The 22,285-nt window shown below is 38.1% G+C and overlaps 1 protein-coding gene across 1 annotated transcript in view; it reads right to left on the bottom strand.

Moving 5' to 3' along the window:
- Positions 1-890: 890 nt before the first annotated feature.
- The window catches only part of LOC149207739 (phosphatidylglycerophosphate phosphatase 1, chloroplastic/mitochondrial-like), a 99,082-nt gene continuing 77,687 nt past the window's right edge, over positions 891-22,285 (bottom strand). The window contains exons 2-5 of the mRNA XM_089395851.1: positions 12,384-12,461; positions 3,234-3,307; positions 2,967-3,074; positions 891-1,319 (exon numbers count right to left, since the gene is read on the bottom strand). Of these exons, the coding sequence (XP_089251977.1) occupies positions 1,209-1,319; positions 2,967-3,074; positions 3,234-3,307; positions 12,384-12,461 (371 nt within the window). The 3' untranslated portion in view covers positions 891-1,208. The remainder of the gene's footprint in view (positions 1,320-2,966; positions 3,075-3,233; positions 3,308-12,383; positions 12,462-22,285) is intronic.

The raw sequence follows: 22,285 nt of genomic DNA, 5'->3' as shown, positions 1-22,285 counted from the left end.
GTTTTCCTTCAAAAATAAAGTATCAAACATAAAATATATCAAATTTTGAGATATGACATTATATAATAGTCACAGAGTTAACAGTGACCCAGTTGACACCATCCTCCATCCAAATATTCCAGAGAAGATGGGGGAAATCCTACCATGTTTTCCTTCAAAAATAAAGTATCAAACATAAAATATATCAAATTTTGAGATATGACATTATATAATATTTGCTATAAGAATGTGTTTTTTTCAATTTTTCAGTATTGTTAGAAATTGAGTAAAACTTGTGCATATACAAACTTCGAAATACTAATGAATTTTAAAATAACACCATGGAACCTTAATTTGTTTTTGAAATTGCATGAAGGTTTGTATGCTAAAAAAGAATTCCTAAGAGTTCCCACGGTGAACAGAAATCAATTGGCGATTACACAACATTATTGTAAAGTAATTTTTATATGTATTAGCATCATACATGATAAACTCTACCTTAACCATCAAATAAGAATGCATTATGGGATTTTCATAGACAGCTTTGCATGCTAAAGGCTATCTTTACCATCAAATAAGAACGCATTATGGCATTTGCATAGACAAGTCTAAATTGTTTTCATAATGTTCATTCGTATACCCCAACTCGATCAAAGTATCTAAGGCAATTAGATGCTTAGTATCTTTCAAGCATGAACTTGCCAAGTAAGAGATGGGAAATAGTTTTCATATTCAAATTCTCTGCAACCTACAAGCATACAAAAGAAATCGGGCATCTATAATCTTTAGATAACTAAGACAATTAACATAATTAGGAGAAAAAGCAACTTCCTTCAAGGAACAGCACCATGTAAGAATGATTGTTAGACAATAAATACGATCAAGTAATTGCTCAAGTGCCTCCAAAACCATGTAGAAAATGCTTTATATTGAGGAAATCAAGAGGAGAGTTGTTTGCTAAATCAAATAGGCCATGGAGCTCAAAATATTCAACATATGAAATGTTTCCCGAAAGGAGAAAGCAGAAATAGGATGGACAATAAATCTGATTGATGACTCAAAATACAATCAACCATTCTCAACCTATGAAGTATAGAGATCACTTGAACATGGTTTAGATCAACCAATCTCAAGCCTTATACCCCATCTGAAGATGGTTAGAAGACTGCAAGCTGGCCTTGCAATCCTCACGAATGTACAAAATACGGAACACTCAGAAGAGTGCCTTATCAGTCTGGACTTTTAATGTACTCATGTTTGCTCAAAAGCAAATGATGACTTGCAGGTTTAAGCCCTTTCCGACACCAACACTGTACTAAAAAACCCTCCAACTTCCTGACCTGTGCAAAAAAAAAAGTCAAGAACTTGAAATGTTACTCCTAAACTGCTACTAGTTAACATAAAACTCTCTAGTATATCAGATATTACTTGACAGGAACCATCAAGATATGGCATCCTTTTATCTTAAATGAAAACATCACATCAAAAGGAAATATTTGTCGTTCTAAAATGTAGTTTAATAGATAGCATGCTGCTGAAAACAAGTACCGAGTATTTCTGACAACTAATAAAACCGTGTATCAAAGGCATCTAGTTAAAATTCAAAACTGAATGTATTTGCATATAACAGTGAAACCCATGGATGTCGTTCTCTTAATTGTATCTTGGGAATACAATAATTACCAAAGTGGAAAAGAATCTCTGAATTAGCTTGCTTGCAAAACTTGAGGAAAGAGTAAACAAGTGCAATCAATTTGGTTTCATCAGATTGAAAATACATGCAATATGTTTATATCTCTTTCTATTTATAGGCATCTAAACAGGGTGTTTTTGAGTAAAGAGGCCTCGTGAGAAATTTATTGAAAGATATCACTAACCTTTCAAAATTTAAAGTGGAATACAATTCTCAGGGGGTGAATTCATTAGTAAAACTGAAATTTTGTAAGTTACTATATCCAAGATGTGGAGGAAGTTACAGACATACATTTATTATAACCATGAAAATAAATGCTTAGACGGTTTTGTCCAAATGTGCCATTCAGATACGTATGAGTAACAATCCCGAGATAAGGGCAGTGCACAGTGTCTGTGATTGCCCCCACCAGAATAGTAATGTGCAAGGAACGAGGCCAAGCAGCAGCAAGGAATCAAGCCACAACCTACACGTGCGAGTGAGGAAGGGTGCAAACAGTCCACATGTGCGACAGGGCAGCCACGGCTCACATGTGTGACGTCAAGGAGGGTCATACAAGCTGAGATCTTGATCAGGCAGGCCGAGTTTTTGCTGAGGCCAAATTTCTCAGGAAGAGGCCAAGTTACATGTCTTCTTATCAGCTATAATTTCCTGTGTCCTTATCTGTGGGTCTGACCCATATTTTCTGAGTTAATAAAATTTTCAAAAGGGTTTTCTGGGTGAATTTTTCTGCTGTATCTGTCATTGATTTCTTACTTATTTCTGCTGCATATTTACCTGTTAGTTATCAGTGTATTTAGTTTCAGCAGTTCTGAATTTTTTTTGGTAAAACATTTTTCTGGGTATTGTTAAATTACTGAGTGAAATTAAATTAGGGCTGATCAGAGTTTAAATTAACATAAAAAATCCAGGTTTGTGATGGATCTATGATAGTTTATTTATTTATTTAGGTGGATGATTTTTTTTCTTTGACATTAGATGTCGTATCTCAATTTTTTATCATTTTATTTTAGGCACATATGTTACATACAACATCTCCCCAACCTGGGTTGTAAAAGCACCTGTGTTATCTCGGTGCATTTAAAAATGGCACTCCGGAAAAAACACTGTTTCATTTGGATCATGATGAGCTAGAAGACATTTCATGCTGCTCTAAGAAAAACACGTATCTATCCTAGAAGGATCACGTAATTGTCATATGTCAAAGATTGACCCAAACTCTTCAACTTTTGGAGGAAAATAAAAGCCATAAATATCCATGATAATGAAAGAGGGAGTGCATACTACAAAATACCTGTCTCACAATGAAAGGCTCCCCAGCTAGAGTTAAAGGCTCTGTCAGTATAGTTAGAAAACCATTCCTATTGCCATAAACAATATCTGTAAAATGGCGATCACCAACCTGGCATGGACAACAATATTTTCTGAATTAAATGCATTACAAATCTACAGCAAAAGTAAGAATGAAAGTTTTAAGACATTTAAAATGGAGAAGAGTATCGTAAGTGCTACTAAATTCCTTGTGAACTTTAAACTCTCACTCGTGAATTACTCAACATACCATCACAAGTAATGACGGATCATAACCGAAGTATTTTTCAATGTCTTTTGCCGTTCCCGATGGCTTCTTTGACCCTGTGATCAAATGAAAAGTTCGGGACAACATAGTCCATTACAATCAGTAGTGAAATGGAACATTGTCAGAAGAAAGCATTGATATGAAACCAAATGTTCTTGTTTGAATGGAACAAGTGATCTCCCAGCCATCAAAACAAAGGATCTAAAACATGCATTTTTGTATAGTTACAGACAGACGCTTGTTAACCTCCGAAGACTAACACTAGAATGGCAGGTGGTCTAGCCTATTGATCAAGGCATAGAAAAGGCTCAATGGGAATGGAAGCTTAATATTCAAATGAACAAACAAAATGAGTGGAAGAAAAAAGGACACAATTTTCTTGAACCAAATGCTATGAAGAAAACTGTGGAAAAATGTTAGCTCCCTATAATAGTGTAGCCCCCACATTGTTATTGTTGTGCCCCCATAGAAGTCCACTATTTTTATTGTTGTGCCCCATAAAAGCCCACTATTGTTATTGTTGTGCTCTTACATTATTATTGTTATGTAGGCCCTAATTATATTTTGACCCCTTAGACTCCTATATATACCAAGGAGGTCTTGTCATTTGAATAATCCAAGAATTGTTCATTTATGAGATGTAAAAGGAGGTTGCCCCCTCGAAGAAGCTTATTTTCAAGTCATTGAACTATATGTTCCGTTTTTTTTTATCTAGTCACATAACAATTGGTATCAAAGTTTAGGATCCTAGGTTTTGCTGCTTCAAACAGGTCATCTTGAAATGTTTGCTATAGCTTTTTTCTGCGAAGCTTCAGAAGTTGAAAATTTTACCATGTGAATTAGAAACCTTGATGAACTTTGTGTAAAAATTTCAGATTTTGGTTCGTTATATTTTTGGAGATATGGTCCAAGGAATTTATGGTTTCTGCATGTTCCATAATTCAGTCTCAAACGGATGACCTAGGCAATGTTACTTGGGAGCGGGAGCGGGAGCGGGGAGCGGGAGCGAAAATGGGAGCGGGAGCGACCATTTTCAGAAGCTCCCGGTTTGGGAGCGAATCCCGAAGCGATTTTTTAAAAATATATATATTTTTATATTTTTTAATTTTTGATACATATATGTCAACAAAAACATGTAGAATGATGAATTAGATATAAAAAACATAAAAAAGCATAGATTGAACCATATAACAACAATCATCTAGAAGTTATAATCTTCATCAACCACGTCCGCAAGTTAGTAACATAATAACATACAACATACTGAGTCTCATGATTCATCAATCTTAAAGTTTCAAGCTTTCAAAATTCAATATATAACATTTATCATCATTGATCACCAAAGTTGTACTTGTAAGCTAAGTGTAACCATTACAACAAATAATATCTAACATGAAATGAAATGTTATAAAATGAAATGAAATGAAACAACTTTCAACTTTCATGAAGCATCATATTCATAATTCATTACTAATGAGTTATAATTGCCAACTTCAAACTTAAATTGTCATATATTGTTTAAAAAAATATCATAATAAATATGAAAGAGTCAATAGTTATAAAAGCTACTAGAAACTAGAAAAGAGAAGTAAATCTATTATCTATTTCTTATGCTTGGGCCTCTTGCCACCACGAGAAATGTCTAATTTTTTAGTCTTGTTGCAAAATCAGGATCTTTGTCATTAATATCACCCTCCAAGCATTAATATCCAGAGGTATCTTTGTCATTACCTTTGTATCTGTATAGGGATCTTTGTCATTAATATTACCCTCTAAGCATTAACATAAGATAGAAAAAGCATAGCATGTCAAGTCAAGATTTTGTTTGAGTGATGCGTACATTTTTAGAAGGGTCATGATAGAGGAGTTCGACAACCAATGTCACTAACATCAAGGTACATAGAGGGATTGGTACTCTTGATTAAATATGAGTTCCATACCCTAATACATGACAAAATTCAATGGAAACATTGCAATCCCCCAATCCTGAAATCCTGAAAAACTGATAAGTCTGCTGGATTTTGAATGAAATCTAAAATTCTACTTTCTCCATATGAAATCCAATGAGGACGAAACCACTCTCAAACATCCTGAGTCATTTCATGGTAATGTTAAAAATTTATGTAAAAGGATGAAAATGAAAATTAAAGAAAATGTCACTTTTACTTCAAGAATTTAACATTACCATGAATAGCATATCAATACTAGGGCCTAGACTTGATCATTAAGTTGCCCCACTCAAAAACTATTTGTTTCTTTCAAAAAAAATTGCATTTCGAACATTACTACAAAAAAAAAAAATGCAAAAAAGGCAAAACGCTCCCGAAAAGGCAGGGAGCGAAATTTGTTTTAGGGAGCGCGCTCCCGACCCGCTCCCGCCCGGAGCGCGGATCGGGAGCGGGAGCGAGGGGGGGGGGGCGCTCCCCCGCAACACTGGACCTAGGGAAGATCGTCATAACTTCCTCTTTGAGCATCAGATTTGAATTTCGTAAAAAGTAACTGAAAGTGCATGGATTGTAGTTTCTTGGGGATTGTAGGTCGAAAAAAGTGACACTTGGCAATCTGTACAAGTTCGTTATACTGGAACCAGTCCATAATCAAGTCATTGTGGGAGATCTGGTATAACTTTCTCCTGAAGAATCCAATTTTGGTCTAACTTGTGGGGTTGGAAAGAAGACACAGAAAGCTACCTCAAGACGAAGTTTCAGACCTTGGGAGGCCAAAATTACAGAGATACAACAATTTGAAAATTAAGCTCCAAAAAGTAAGAAAAAAGGTGTGCATTTTTTTAAATTTATTTAACTTTTGTTTGAAAAATCAGTTTGAAGTGATTCAGAGGGCAAAGTGAAGCATAGATATCATTATTTGGTTCCAATATGTCTCGCAACAAAAAAATGGATACAACCAGCTGTTAGTTTTTGGTACCATCGGAAGTGCTCTAGACTTGAAAATTGGCGGAGAGGCTAAAGCACATGAGTTCTAAAGAACCCAAAAACCGTTTGGTGAAATTCCACCTGGATAGTATTTTATTAAAATAATTAATATTTTTAATGGGGTTCCTAAGTCTAAACTTAGGAAAATTAAAGTATTAATGGGTATTAATCAAAATATGGGTGAGAATGATCTAGAAGGTGGATCAAGTCAAGTTTTTGATCTTTAGCCGTTGATTAAAAACTTAATCTCAGTCGTTGAAGTCTCAACAAGAAAAGTATAAGAAGGAAGCTTGGGGTTCATTTAGAGACACACAAAGAGAATAGGAAAATCAATTTTCTGAGGTGAGAAGTTCTCAGGAGGAAAATCGATTGAGGAGACCTTGCAGCAGAGGAGCAATGAGAATCCGAAGAAGGAATTTTCGGAGAGTACAGGGCAGAGAGAGGACAGAAAGACTTCCAGAGGAGGGCTGACGTTGGCCTACGCAGTGCTAATGCAAGCGCAGCATAGTTAGTGAGGGGAAGTTGAGTTTCAACTAAGGAAATTCAAAGCTCAGTTGTCAGAAGCCAGGCTGTGAGACTGGAGGCAGGAAAGTCAATTTCTCAACCAGCAGAGGATCCAAAGCAAAGAGGCAGCGCAATACCCAGGAGGGGTGACGCAGAAGGTGCCCACGGTGACGCAGTTTGACGCAAAGGCCACGCAAAGGGTGACGCGGAGCCTCCAGAGCTGAAGGATCAGTCGTTGTTTCTCTAGTGACAAGGTGAGATCATTTAACCAGTCTTTTGTCCAGTGTTTTCTCTGTAAAGGATTGCGAGTTGAGCATCCTAAATTTGTACTCAGAATTTTCTCTTACATAATAATAAACCCTTAGAGTTGTTGCACCAGTTTTCCAGCATTGGGTTTTTCCAGGGACTATTTTGTCCAAAAATAATTGTCCCCTATGTATCTTGTTCTTTGCTCAGTTTTTTGTTTCATGTAATCAAATACTTAAGTGGTGTGGGTTGCAGAAGTAATTTGCTTCAGTATTCAGAGAATAACTTGATGAATGAATATTTAAAATCAAGTAGGTGAAGTAGATTTAGATTTGTTGCAGTAGGGGTTCCTTGAGGATTAGGAATTTTCACATGGTATCGGAGCATTGATTTTGAAACAGGAAGAGCAGATCTAGCACTAAGCAGAGAGGCCAATAGCTGCATTTGACAACAATTTGAATCCACCCAGAGGGATTGCACAATCCTTGCCGGGAAGCAGAGATTCCAAGGAAATCTCTCTCTGAGAGAGTCAACAGAGAGATACGATTTCCAGTTCATGAGTTTGCAAAAGCAGAGGGAGTGACGCAGAGCCTCAGCACAGTGCTTGAAGGGCGCAATTTCGGTTAGGGCATAAATCCGTCGGAAGAGAGAAGACACATAGAAGGGGAATTTTCTCCTCAAAGGGCTTTTCTCGCCAAAAGTCCGAACTTTTTACTTGTCGGGCAACAGACCAGTGCTGAGCAGTGACTAGAGGAGTCAATTCGACAATTTGGGTGAGATGGCATCACATGGGCTCAGAGATCAAGACAGGTTGGAAGGAGCTTCCAACTATGTCATATGGAAGACCAGAATCTTAGTTGTTCTAGAGGAGTACGATCTCGAAGCCTATGTCAAGAGTGTTGTGGTTGTTCCCACTGACAATGATCAGAAGAAGAAGTACAAGGCCGAGCAGGGGAAGGTGAAGAGGTTCATACTCGATGGACTTCGAAATCATGTGGTCTCACACTTATAGGGCAAAGATACAGCCCAAGAAATGTGGGAAGCTTTGTCTTCATTGTATGAAGGTTCTTCCGAACAACGAAAGATGTACTTAGAACAAAAGTTGCAGTGGACATTGATGCAGAAGGGAGAAGGGGTTAACTCCTATCTTCAACGTCTTCAGGACACCAGAGACCAGCTTGTTGCAGTGGGGTCTACTCCTCAGTCTACCGCGATGGTAAGGACGGCCCTGAATGGAGTCTCGGATGAATGGCAAGTCTTCGTCCAAAGTATATTGGGCAGGGAAAGACTACCTTCATGGGAGGAGATGTGGGCAGCCCTTCAACAGGAAGAATTAAGGAGGGATCTAGTTAAGGTCAACCTCAATGGCAACAGTGGGAGTGGCAAAAAAACTGAGGAGGAGGAGGAGAACACAACTCTAGCATCAAAGGGACAGCAGAAGCAGAAGCGGAAGGAGGACATTTCGAAGGTGAAATGTTTCAGATGTGGTGAGATGGGCCACTTTGCATCCCAATGTCCTTTGAAGCAAAAGGATAAGGATGAGAAACATGATCCTAAGGTTGCTCCAATAAAAACCGACGAAGATGATTCTTCCATGAGTGCCCACGCATCTCCAGGAGGGAAATGGGGTGATATTGAGTTGTAGTTGGGAGGACTACATGTCGTCTAAACTTAGGGAAAATAAAATATTAATGTGAATTAATATTAATTGTGTTAGAATGGTCGAAAAGTCATGGACCAAACCAGATCTAATCTTAGCCGTTGATTAGGGACTTAATCTCAGTCGTTGATTTGTCAACGAGAAAAGTATAAGAGGAGGCTTGAGGGTCACTTGGAGAACACACCAAGAGATCAAGATTTCGACTTTCTGGGGTTGGGTTTGCTGAGAAAGTTGAGAGAGTGATCAGAGTTGCAGCTGAGGGGCAGTGAATACAGAAGTAGAGAGGCAGAGATAGCACCAGGAGGATCAGCGCAGTAGCCGGAGAGAGGGACGCAGAAGCAGCCAAGGGTTCACGCAGAGCCAGCCAGGGCTCACGCAGAGCCAGCCAGGAGTTGCACAGTGCCTCAGAGGGCCAACGTGGGTGACGCAGAGGGCCAGAGGACTGACACAGTGCCTCCAGAGGCTAACGCAGGCCAAGCCAGGGTGACGTTGGGCTAACGCTGGGCCAGAGAGAGGCTGACGTTGGGGTTTCGTGGGGCAGATTGGAGCTATGGAGCTGTCGGAGTGTTTATCCGAGGTTTCAGCCAGTTTATCTACTTCCGAGTAGAGAGGTACTACTGCCGAGAGTTTTCTCTGTTGGGTATGCCAGATTTGGCACCCAAATTGTATTCTGAAACTGCTTAATCAATCAAACCCTCAAATAGCTGCACCGGTTTTCCCGCATTGGGTTTTTCCGAGGACATTAGTCTAAAAACAACGGTGTCACTTGTGTACTTGTTTCTATTTCCTTCAGTTGATGATCTGTAATGTGTTGAGCATGCATTTGTATTTATTTCCAGTGTTTACATGGTAAATAACTTGTTAATTAACAGAACAAGTAGGTAGGAATAAATCAGTAAAGTGCATGAAGGGTTTCTAACGTGTCAGACTTAGAAATTCCAAAATGTTAGGGCCAACCTGATCAAATGTGACATTATGGACTTCAATTCAAAAATGCACTTTCCCTTGTCCAAATTGAGCACTTCAATAGTCAAAATTGGACCTCTCGAAAAGAAGAATCAAGTCCAATAGTTGAAATTTGCCACTGAGTTGCCAAAAATTAACAATCCCTCTCTGTTAAGGAGAAATTCCAACGGCATCATGTAATCATCACTAGTACCTCGTCATCATATCATATCCCATCTCTGCTCAACTCTATTTGTTGAAACATTCTCGAATCTAAAGAAGAAGAATCATGGGGGAGCTTCAGCTACCACCCTCTATCCATCCGGGAGCCACAACGACCACCTGGAATCACCGCCAGCCGAGAGCCAATGCTACGACTCGAGAAACCTCTACCAGCAGGAAGCCAATGCTACAACCCAGGAAACCTATGCCAACCTTCCCAACATGACCCTAAAGAGTCAAGTGGTAGAACACCTGCATCTCTAGCTTGAGCAGGATGCCACTTACCATAAGTAGTAAGGATCGCGCCTAACTCAAGCAACTAGCACCCATTGGCCATATGGATGGGAAAGACAGATGCCAACTGGGGTATACTTTGCATAGACCAAGATAGGGGAGCAACATCTCTGACCCTATGGGTGACAGATAGGGGTGATACCCTATTGTCCAGAGATCCCTCAACCCTAGGAGCCCTACATCTCAATTCCTTGACCTCAGAGCTCAAACAAGGGGGAAGAGTTGGCTTAGTGTCCTCGGTAGCTCGAACCCTTGCTCGAAAGGGTCACATCAATACATGCTGCAATCTGCTCATCAGTCGAAATATGACAAAATCCAATGAATCCATATAGACTCATATCTTTGTAAGTATATCTCAAACCACAATCCTTCTTACTATTGAACATCGAAGGCCCACTACCTGTCAAGAATATATCGTCAATATATGAAATCAAAATCAAAGTTATACCTTGGACCAGTTTGAAGTGGAGGTCCAGATCGAGACTGCTTCTTCTGGCATCATACTATCAAGCTTCACAAAGTAACTGTCAATACGGGCATAGGCTCGGGGTGCTTGCTTCAAACTACTAATGAGAGACTTCCTGTCTTGTACATCAAACCTTTGAGATTGTTCGACACATACTTCCTCCTTGTACCTTTCAAAGCTTTCATCTACTTCAAGCTTCTTCATCCATCTTGAAGTTGCACCTTGTGGTCTAGGAACAATATTTCAAACATCTTTCTTCATAATCGATTCTTTGGCCATAGTATCCTTCCAAACCTATTCTCTCACTGCTCCATTATCCTGCTCGGAATTATCATCGGTCTTGATCCTGTTAGAGGGGAATGGTCCCCTAGACTTCCTTTTATTTTGGTGCCATATCTCACTTTGATGATTGGTGTCATGGATCTTTGCTAGAAGAGGTCTTCCAATGACTCTATATAGTCCTCCCACTCTAGATCCCAAAGTAAAGGCATCTTTCATATGGGATCCCTTCGGCTAGGAGAGGACCTTTCCATTAATGAAGGCTATTCTCATTCCTTTATCTTCCAAGGCAGAAATAGATATCAGGTTCTTCTTTAATTCTGGAACATACATTACTTCATGAAGAATAATAGATTTTCCATAGTCAAAATCAAATTTGACAGTACCAAAGCCCATCACCGAATATTTAGAGTTGTCCCCAAGAATAATCTTCAAACTTTTGAGTCCTTGATTCGACAACTATCAAGGTTCAAAATTCAATTTCTACTTTGATGTATCAATTTTTATTTGGCAACCACTACATCATATATATCAGGATTTCTTCATATTTACGTGCTGGCGTGTTTATCTGATGTTTTTGTTGCTTTACATATTTAAAATTTTGAAAAAAAATGAATATATTTTGTATTTTTTAATGTTTGTTGTGGTTTGTTGATTTTTCTCAATTTTTTCACGAATGCTCCCGGAAAAATGTTTTCTAGAACCTCATCAATTTTTTTCCAGTGCCGATGTTATCAACACTGACTTATAATGTACCTCCTATGGTCTTCAATATCTAATATAGGCTAACTACATAACTATAAATCATAGGTTAAGTAATAAATATATAATCCACATAATTAATAGCAGGTTAATAAACAATTATAATTCTCTGCTCCTTATGAACAGTCACAGCTCATAATAATGTGTACAAATAAGAGATTTGTGCATGTTGTATCTCACCACATATGAATTAATCAAATATCTTTACTACAATCTTGTATACCTGTGATTGATTCCCTTGACAATGTCATGTTGTCTACCTCATATACACTTCAACAATACTACTCTGTTGGAGATGTGCATTTGACTCTCACAATGCACACTTTGATCATTGTACTTCTTATCATCCCACTGACAATCTTTGATCACAAGATGGCATTGACATGCAAACAAAATCAAATAATTGTAAACTTAACCCAGATTACAAGACCTATCCAAATATAAACTACAGCAATCAGGACATTTATAAATGTATTAAAATTAGCAATTAGAATCATGACACCCTTACCTTTACCCTCTATGTCTCACACATCCTATAATCATAAGCACCACTACAACCAGAACTAAGATGGTCAATTCTTATTGTAAATTGACAGGAATAAAGTACTAATAAAACAGAGTGATCTGAAATTGTAGATGTGTCCCTTCTTTCCCTGGAGAAAAGATAGGGATCAGTTGAAATTTCCGAAATAAGTTCATTCAATCAAGCAAAAATCTTACACGCTACAAAACAAAATGAAAAAACAACATTTACCCATTGAACTCCATTCATAATATAAAATATTAAAATCCTTTAAGATAAAAAAAGGCAATATCCATACCATGTCTTATAACCGGTATCCCAATAAGCTCCTCCAAAGCTTTTGCTTCTGAACCATCAGGATCATATTGATAAAGCCCTGTTCTGTCCATGCATCAAAGCAGAATATCATTATTCAAATCAAATAAAGATCAAGAAAGTGGGATCAAAAGATGTATATTTAAAATATTTCCTAAAATCTGCCCAAACAAACATCAAAGGCAGCTATTTTCATTTGCATAAGGTAATTTAAAGAAAGCGAAAAACAACAGAAAGCTAGATGAATACAGAGAATATCTTGTTGTAGGAATGGATGGAAGGGAATGTCCAATTGGAAGTTTGGAAATCATTCATCAGAAGAGAGCAATATTTACACTACGTAAATAAGCATTAGCCACATACTGATATGCACATTTGGGCATAAACCCTTCTGCCATTAATTATAAAAACAAACAGTAGAATGGAATCTCATGATCAAGCATTACCATTTCCAAAACTTCAGCTCTCACTACTGAATACCATCATCTCTTTCCTATTTATTGCATTTTACTTACTCATAAGTCAGTTAGGGTGTCTTCTAACTAAATTACAGTTGCCCATTTTGCATCATAATTCCTCATGGTTCTTCTCTAATACATAAGTAATCAACTAGTTATTTTTAATCAAATCTTCAGTGCCGACAGCCACCAGAGTGCTTGTGAATTCACACTAATGTCAGCCAAACCAGAAGAAAACAACTTGCTTGCCTCCCAGGGTTATAATTGTACTGTCTATCCAATATACTTCCACCTCATCCAGCAAAGTAGCAAAGCCCAATCCATGTGAGTTATTATCCCACTACCTGCTAATGAAGTTTTGGCTCAGTTACAAACTCACAATATTTGTTGGGGCCCATGTTACTTGGGAGCGGGAGCGGGAGCGGGGAGCGGGAGCGAAAACGGGAGCGGGAGCGACCATTTTCAAAAGCTCCCGGTTTGGGAACGAATCCCGGAGCGATTTTTTAAAAATATATATATTTTATATATTTTTTAATTTTTGATACATATATGTCAACAAAAACATGTAGAATGATGAATTAGATATAAAAAACATAAAAAAGCATAAGATTGAACCATATAACAATAAATTATAATCATCTAGAAGTTATAATCTTCATCAACCACGTCCGCAAGTTAGTAACATAGTAACATACAACATATTGAGTCTCATGATTCGTCAATCTTAAAGTTTCAAGCTTTCAAAATTCAATATATAACATTTATCATCATTGATCACCAAAGTTGTACTTGTAAGCTAAGTGTAACCATTACAACAAATAATATCTAACATGAAATGAAATGTTATAAAATGAAATGAAATGAAACAACTTTCAACTTTCATGAAGCATCATATTCATAATTCATTACTAATGAGTTATAATTGCCAACTTCAAACTTAAATTGTCATACATTGTTTAAAAAAATATCATAATAAATCTGAAAGAGTCAATAGTTATAAAAGCTACTAGAAACTAGAAAAGAGAAGTAAATCTATTATCTATTTCTTATGCTTGGGCCTCTTGCCACCACGAGAAATGTCTAATTTTTTAGTCTTGTTGCAAAATCAGGATCTTTGTCATTAATATCACCCTCCAAGCATTGATATCCAGAGGTATCTTTGTCATTACCTTTGTATCTGTATGGGGATCTTTGTCATTAATATCACCCTCTAAGCATTAACATAAGATAGAAAAAGCATAGCATGTCAAGTCAAGATTTTGTTTGAGTGATGCGTACATTTTTAGAAGGGTCATGATAGAGGAGTTCGACAACCAATGTCACTAACATCAAGGTACATAGAGGGATTGGTACTCTTGATTAAATATGAGTTCCATACCCTAATACATGACAAAATTCAATGGAAACATTGCAATCCCCCAATCCTGAAATCCTAAAAAACTGATAAGTCTGCTAGATTTTGAATGAAATCTAAAATTCTACTTTCTCCATATGAAATCCAATGAGGACGAAACCACTCTCAAACATCCTGAGTCATTTCATGGTAATGTTAAAAATTTAAGTAAAAGGATGAAAATGAAAATTAAAGAAAATGTCACTTTTACTTTAAGAATTTAACATTACCATGAATAGCATATCAATACTAGGGCCTAGACTTGATCATTAAGCTGCCCCACTCAAAAACTATTTATTTCTTTCAAAACAAATTGCATTTCGAACATTACTACAAAAAAAAATGCAAAAAAGGCAAAACGCTCCCGAAAAGGCAGGGAGCGAAATTTTTTTTAGGAGCGGGTGCGAGGGGGGGGGGGGGCGCTCCCCCGCAACTATGGTTGGGGCAGTATTTCATTATTCAAACAAACCACCAAAGTTTGAACAATTTCGTCACAGAAAAACATGGCCAAGCAGGAAGCCAAGTGAGTGGGCAAATTACAAAGTTTTGACTTTGAAATTCAGTAGAAGTGAGTAATCAATGTCATTGCAGACTCCTTAGCACACCTACTAGAACTAAAATCAATATATTCAGTGGAGCGAGGGTGGAAAGGAGATATTGGCTGAATATGCCAAAGATGAAAGGGCTATTGTTATGCTACATGATCCCAAAAAGATACAAAAAGAGGACAGAAGGTATAGCTTCTCAGGGGATCTGGGTTTTTAAAAGAATCGCCTTTGTCTTATGCCCAACTCTACATTGGGGAGAGGATTGTAATAGAATTCAATATCTCACCATTTTCTGGTCATGTTCCCTTCTTTAAGACCTTAACTCTACATTTGGGAGAGGATTGTAATAGAATTCCATACCTCACCAGTTGCTGGTCATGTTCCCTTCCTTAAGACCTTATACAATATAAGAAGTACATTCTTTTGGAAGGGACTTAGATAACATAAGATACTTTTATTAATGTCCAATGAGTGACCACAAAATTCATCAATGGACTCAGAAGTACATCTAATGAGAATACACAATGGGAGTGTGAAAGCAACTCCTTTCACTACTCTACTAAAAGCAGAGAAGGAACTAACTAACCAGCCAATGCAAACACAAGTAGTGCACATACAAAACCAAACCCAATGCCAATGCAGATGTCAAGAAGTGCTGGGGCTAGAAGCAAAATCAAAAGAGAGAGAAAGAGGATGGCTCTCAATCTGGATCATCAATTACCATAAAGGGACCAATGCACTACTCCATGATTCCATCCAAAAAATATTCAATGCTAAAGGGTCATGGTTGTGAAATCTTGGGGGAGCTGGCTGGATGAGGCCCATCACTTCAAAGTTCTAACATCCAAGGTCAAGGGGAAGAATCTCTAAATGGAAGACTGGCTAGTCAGGCTGACATAGGGAACATTGCTTTATGCAGCTAATCTAATTCTGAAACCTCTGGTTTGTTTCTCTAATTTCCTAGTGGGATTAATAATAGGATCTATAAGTGGAGCTCCTCCGAAGTCTCACAAAGGTCAATCAACTCATTAAGGCAAGTTGTCAATAAGAAGTTTCACTAATCTACTCACTAAAGAGACTTGTGCCTCGACAAGTCATTTGTTGTGACCAGTGCATGTGACAAAAGGAAAGAAGCAATCATCGTGAAGGGAATTAAAATCTAATCAAGGAGCACTAGGCAAGGTCCTCACTTTATACCCTAATAGCTCCCTTGTGGAAAGAATTGGGCATCTCTTATCCACATAGTGAAGAAGGCAGAGAGGGAACCTCTTGATCCCTAGTAAAGGCAATCAAACTTCCCTTTGGTCTTGCAATAGATGGGACATCTGAAAATGAGGTGCTCATCCAACCTTGTCTTTATAAGTGGCATCAATTACAATTCCTATTAGGGCGTGGAATGTGGTGATCTATCTCAACCCAATGTTGATAGGATCCCACTCTGAACTGACTAAGGGCATGTATCAAGTTTGGTAGAAAATTGAGCACCTTTGAGTTTGTCCAAGAGATCATGAATGACTAGTGTCGGTCTTCATAATGAAATTCAAATGCATCATTGATGTACTTATTATATTCATTTATTATTTTGTTATTTTATTTCTAGTCAAAGCATGTTCTTCATGCTTCTAGGGTTTATTGATTCAAAAGAAAATTTATTGTGAGTCAAAGAAATTTATTTGAGTCAAAGTCCCATTCGGACTTCTTGTAAGTAAAAGAAAAATATTTTTTCTAGAGTCAAAAATGTCCTCCACAGACCAAGTTGACCCTCTTGTACAAGTCGGCCTAGAAGACGCACCTATTCGACCTCCTGGACATGTATAAATAGAAGGCAGCTCGACCTCATTTGATCACTCACCCAATCATATCGAATTATGTCCCAAGAAGAAGAAGATAACTAGCCGAAATCAAAGGAGAGAGAGAGGACAATAAAAGGAGAGAGAAGACAAGTTTTTTTGTGCCCTAGTTTTTGTTCATATGTGCGAATTTTCTAAGACAGTCTCTATGCCAGAGTTGCGGGGGAGTGCCCCCCCCCCCCCCCTCGAACCCGCTCCCGAACTGTGCTCCCGACTAAAAAAATTTCGCTCCCTGCCAATTTTGGGAGCGTTGTTGGGAGCGTCGCTCCCGGAGCGAAATTAAAAACCCAAAGCGATCGCTCCCTACCTTTAAAAAATCGCTCCGGGAGTGAATCGGGCTGCGGCGGGAGCGTTCCGGCGAAGAAACAAACAAACAAACAAAAATAATCCGCAGACGCCAAAAAATTATCAATTAAAAAAAAATAATAATAATAAAATAAATAAAATAAAATTGTTTTAAAAACCCAATGGGCCAAAAAACATTTCATTATCACTGGAATGAGTTGAGAAGAGCTGGAGAGCAAGAGCAAAGGAGCGAGGAGCAAGTGCCGAGGAGCAAGGAGCAAGCCTGCAAAGAGGTAAGTAACTTAGTAATTTAGTTAGTTTAATTTAGTTAGGTAGTAATTTTGTTAGTTTAATTTAATTTATTTAGTTTAATTTAATTTATTTAGTTTATTAACTTTATTTATGTTAAAAAACATGAATCTAAATTAAATTTATTAATATAAATAAATTAAATTAATTTGCAGATTTAAAAACCTAAAAATATCAAACACCATGGACCTGGCTATATTTCTTGGCATTTTCCTCTTCTCGGTCCCTTTTATGGTTATTATGGTGCTGGAGAGTAGGAAACGGAGGGGCCAAACTGAAGAGGGGGATGAAGAAGCTGGAGAAAGTCGAATTGATGAAAACCCTGGTGAGGAGGAGGTGGAGGAGGGTGAACATGACCCTCAAAAAACTAAACAAGACCAAACCCCATTGGGGAAATATGTTAGCAGGGCTGAAACAAGGAGGGGGTGGAACCACTAAATTTCATTGCCCCCATTGCAACAATGATTACACAGGTTCATACACTCGTGCTAGAAGACACCTCTGCGGGAAAAGGCCATGGGATGGAGACAAACAAATAGGAATCAAAACTTGTCCAGCGGTGTCAGCAGCGGATAGAGCCAAATACATAAGGGAAGAGGAGGAAGCCCAATACAAATCAAAAAAATCAAGGGGTTTCTTTGAACCAAGCTCACAATCACAAAGAACTCCTTCAGCATCTTCCCAAGGCAGTGGATATGGAGGCACAGGGTCATCAGCTTTAAGGCGTAGAACCATATCAGATTTCCTTGATGAGGGGTGTAGGAATGATGTGGATTCAAAGGTTTATAGGTTTCTCTATGCATGTGGGATACCAGTCAATGTTCTTCGCTCACCTTATTGGCACGAAATGGTTTCTGCCATAAATGATGCCCCTAAAGGATACAAGAGCCCTGGGTATGAGAAGGCAAGAACCGTTGGCCCTTGATCATGAAAAAGCAAAAATATCACATTCTTTGAATAGAATGACAAGTTCTTGGACTGACCATGGGGTGTCCATTGTATCTGATGGATGGACAAATGTAAAAGGCAAGCCATTGATAAGTGTTCTTGTTGTGTCTGTTAGTGGTCCCATCTTTCTAACTGCACATGATTACTCAGACAAGTTCAGGACCACCATCAACATTGCAGAAGCATTACTTGAAACAATTGACTGTATTGGGCCATACAATGTCATCCAAGTCATCACTGATAATGCTCCTAATTGTAAGGCAGCAGAAGCAATTATTGAGGATAAATACCCCAACATATTTTGGTCTGGATGTTTGGTTCACACATTGAACCTTCTGATGCATGATGTTGTCAAGAACAAAAATGCACAATACCAATGGATTGGTGATTTGTACAAGAAAGGCAAACAAATGATAAAATTTATTAGAAATCATAGCAATACCCATGGCCTTTTCCGCAGTCACTCGAGATTGGAGTTGTTGAAGATTGCGAAGACCAGATTTGGTAGCTATTACCTCACCTTCAGGCGCCTTTTGAAGGTAAGAGAGTCATTGGCTAGCATGGTATCAAGTCCACATTGGCAGGTATTAAAGGAAAGGGCTACAAATGCAGCTGACAGGCAAGGTTTTGAACTGGTGGAGGAGGCCGCTCTTGATGGTCAGTTTTGGACAAGTGTGAGGTAAGTATTGGATTTCACCAAGCCCATTTATCACATGATTCGGTTTGCAGATACAGACAAACCAGTGATTGGCGAGGTGTATGAGCAGATGGATACCATGTTGGGGCAAATAAAAGATATTGTTCATAGCAGAGATCTCAACTTGTACAAACTGATTCATGATTGTGTGTGTGAACGGTGGAATAGACTTAATCTTCCACTACATTGCTTGGCGTATATCCTTACGCCAAAATACTACTCTACATCTTGGTTGGGCCAACCTGCACCAGGGGGTGGGATTAGGACCAAACCCCATTTAGATGCAGAGGTAACTAGAGGATATTTGGAAGCATTAGAAAAATTGATACCTGACAGGGAGGAATGTGCAGTAGTGCGCCTTGAAATAGGCAAATACTTCAGTGGCACTGGTTTGTATGGTAACTTCCATGCAATGGACGACAGAGATAGATTTGATACTCTCACATGGTGGGAAACATATGGCGGCTAGGGACTTTTGCCAAAATTGGCAAAAAAGTTCTTTCACAAGTTGTAAATACTTCTTCTGCAGAGAGGTGTTGGAGCACCTATAGCTACATACATAATGTGAAAAGAAACAGACTCAATGAAAACCGAGCAGAAAGCTTGGTTTATGTGCACTACAACTTGAGGTTGTTGAGTCATCACTGTGATCGGGCTTATGAGGATCCCACATATAAAATTTGGGACAATCACCCAGAGGATGACAATTTGGAGGATGGCATTGTACATCTTGAAGAACTGGAAGAGGAACTTGTAAGGGATGAAGATGAAGCAGTTGCAGCAACCATGCCACCTCCACCTCCACCATCCAATAGCAGTGCTCGAGGTCTGAGTCTTGTTCCTTTACTGTGGCCACCTCCATCTACACCCTCACGTGGAGGTTCTAGTTCTGGTCGTCGGTCTGTGCGGGAGACTCCTAGAAGACCACCACGACCTGCTTCTCCTGGAGACTCTCGTGGCAAGGGCCACATGTAGATTTACAGTTTACTTGTCTTTTTTAGTTTCTATTAGACTTTAATTTTCATAACTGTTGAGTTTTGAGTCCTTGAGTCTTGACTCTTGACTCTTTCATATCATAATGATATTTTTTGTAAACAATATATCACTGTGACAATGAAAATTTGAAGTTTGAAGTTGGGCCTTGGCAATTATAACTCATTGGTAATGATTGTGAATTATGAATATGATGCTTCGTGAAAGACTAAAGTTGTTTCATTTCATTTCATTATTCATGTTTCATTTTATAAATTTATAACATTTCATATCATGTTAACAGTTAGAAGTTAGGACTTAGAAATATCTAAGATATTACTTCTTGTAATGGTTAAACTTAGTTACTTAGCTTACAAGTACAACTTTGGTGATCAATGATGATAAATGTTATTGAATTTTCAATTTTGAAAGCTTGAAGTTGAAACTTTAAGATTGAATTTGATGAATCATGATTCACGAGACTCAATATGTTGCAGTTGTAATATGTATTTTACTAACTTGTGGACATGGTTGATGACGATTATAATTTCTAGATGATTGACATGATATGGTTCAATGATCAATCTATGTTTTTTTATGTTTTTTTATGTTTTTTATGTCTAATTCATCATTCTACATGTTTTTGTTGACATATATGTATCAAAAATTAAAAAATATAAAAAATATATATATTTTTAAAAAATCGCTCCCGGATTCGCTCCCAGACCAGGAGCTTCTGAAAATGGTCGCTCCCACTCCCATTTTCGCTCCCGCTCCCGCTCCCAAGCAACATTGCTCTATGCTATTACATGCCGAAATTTAAGGAGATGACCAGATTTATGAGATTTGACTACCATTGACTTTTGTTCTCTATGATTTGTTGGAGATGTAATAAAGAAGGGTTGACTTGGATCTTTGTGGCAGTCTTGGTCTTGATATTGGGTCTTGGATATCTCACTTTGATCTAATTCTATAAGAAGAGGATTTTGTTGGTTTTTTCCCCCTTGTGGGTTTTTTTCCCTGGCTTGGAGCCTACATCTTTGTGTTCTTTGTCTCTTTGTGATCTTCATGTTTTGTACTTTTTGATAATTGCTTAATGAAGAATAATATAATTTAAATAAGAAGCCAAAAAAAATTCACAAGTAATTATGAAGTAAGAGAAATCTATCCTAATCTGCAAGCATCCTGATTTCTCAGCATGAATACCATGAAAACATGGAGGAATAATGATTGGTACTAGGGCAAATGACACTCAGTGCTAACATTTCATGAACAATCTTTTCAATTCCAGTTTTATGAGCAAATGGGTGACAATAAATGTGGACACTAAGGGGAAGGTTACAAAGTCTGAGAGGGAATAGAATGATCATGCGCACCATAGGAGGGTGGGGGACATTGGGGGTTTCAAAAGCTACTAGGTGTTTGGATAAGTCTAATTGCAAGTCAGAATGAATGGGTTGGAAAGGGATTTCAAAGGCTTGAATTGAATTCAATTGGGCTATAATGCAAGAATGTCCCTATTTGAGTTTTTCCATACAATGTGAGATGATAATTGCATGAGAACTAGCTGTGATTCCTTGGAAAGTGTAGCGATGCCCTACCTACTAGAATCTCATGTATAACTCCTTGAAGTCCATGGTGTGTGTAACCATTCAAACCCAAAACAATGTCACAACAACTCATTTCAATGGCAAACATGTGGAATTTCAAATTGTCATTAGCAATTTGAAATTTCACTTTTTCACAATGACCCCCACATTCCATGGACCCTCCATTTGCAATCATAATATGGAAGTTGTTCACTGTAGGGTTATAGCAATGTGTGTCCTAGGCAACACAATTATGAATAAAGTTATGGGTGTTGTCGCTCAGATTGTATAGGCACTGCGACAACCGCTCAAGGCGGGGGTTGTCACTCTGATCCTCGACCACTTTGTTCTAACTGTCTCCCAACAACAAGCTTTGGGGGTAATCACTATGGAATGAGATGAAGGAAAACAATTCGGAAACCAACTTGTTTGGGAGACACAGATGAGTGGCCTAACCACTTGGTTGAATTTAAGCAAGATTATTAATTTGATTGGATTTTGAAGTATGATACCAGCGCCTCAATGGAGTCGCAAATTCCTTCTTATAGTAAATTGGAACCAAATGACCTGATGGACACCCGCTGCTTGAGATGATTGACTAACCTAAATGATATGCAAGTCCTATGACCTATGTGTGATGCAGTGATCTTAGTTATTTTTAATTATATGCCTAATCTAAATGTAACTTTCCTTAACTATTTTGAGGTTGGGCTCCAAGATAGGTTGTGGGAAGGAGGCCAACAAGAAGCAGGCTAGGGCCTCATTAATGATACCTTCTGTTGTGCTCCTATCACCTGAAGCCTCCGGCGCTACAGAGATTGTGGCTTTGACGACTG

This window comes from Pinus tabuliformis, chromosome 1_2 (assembly GCF_031772625.1).
Source record: "Pinus tabuliformis cultivar Carrire ecotype Pingquan chromosome 1_2, CPIR1, whole genome shotgun sequence".
In the NCBI taxonomy this organism is placed as follows: Eukaryota; Viridiplantae; Streptophyta; class Pinopsida; order Pinales; family Pinaceae; genus Pinus; species Pinus tabuliformis.
The sequence above is the reverse complement of the archived record's forward strand: the minus strand, read 5'-3'. Positions and strand labels throughout refer to the sequence as shown.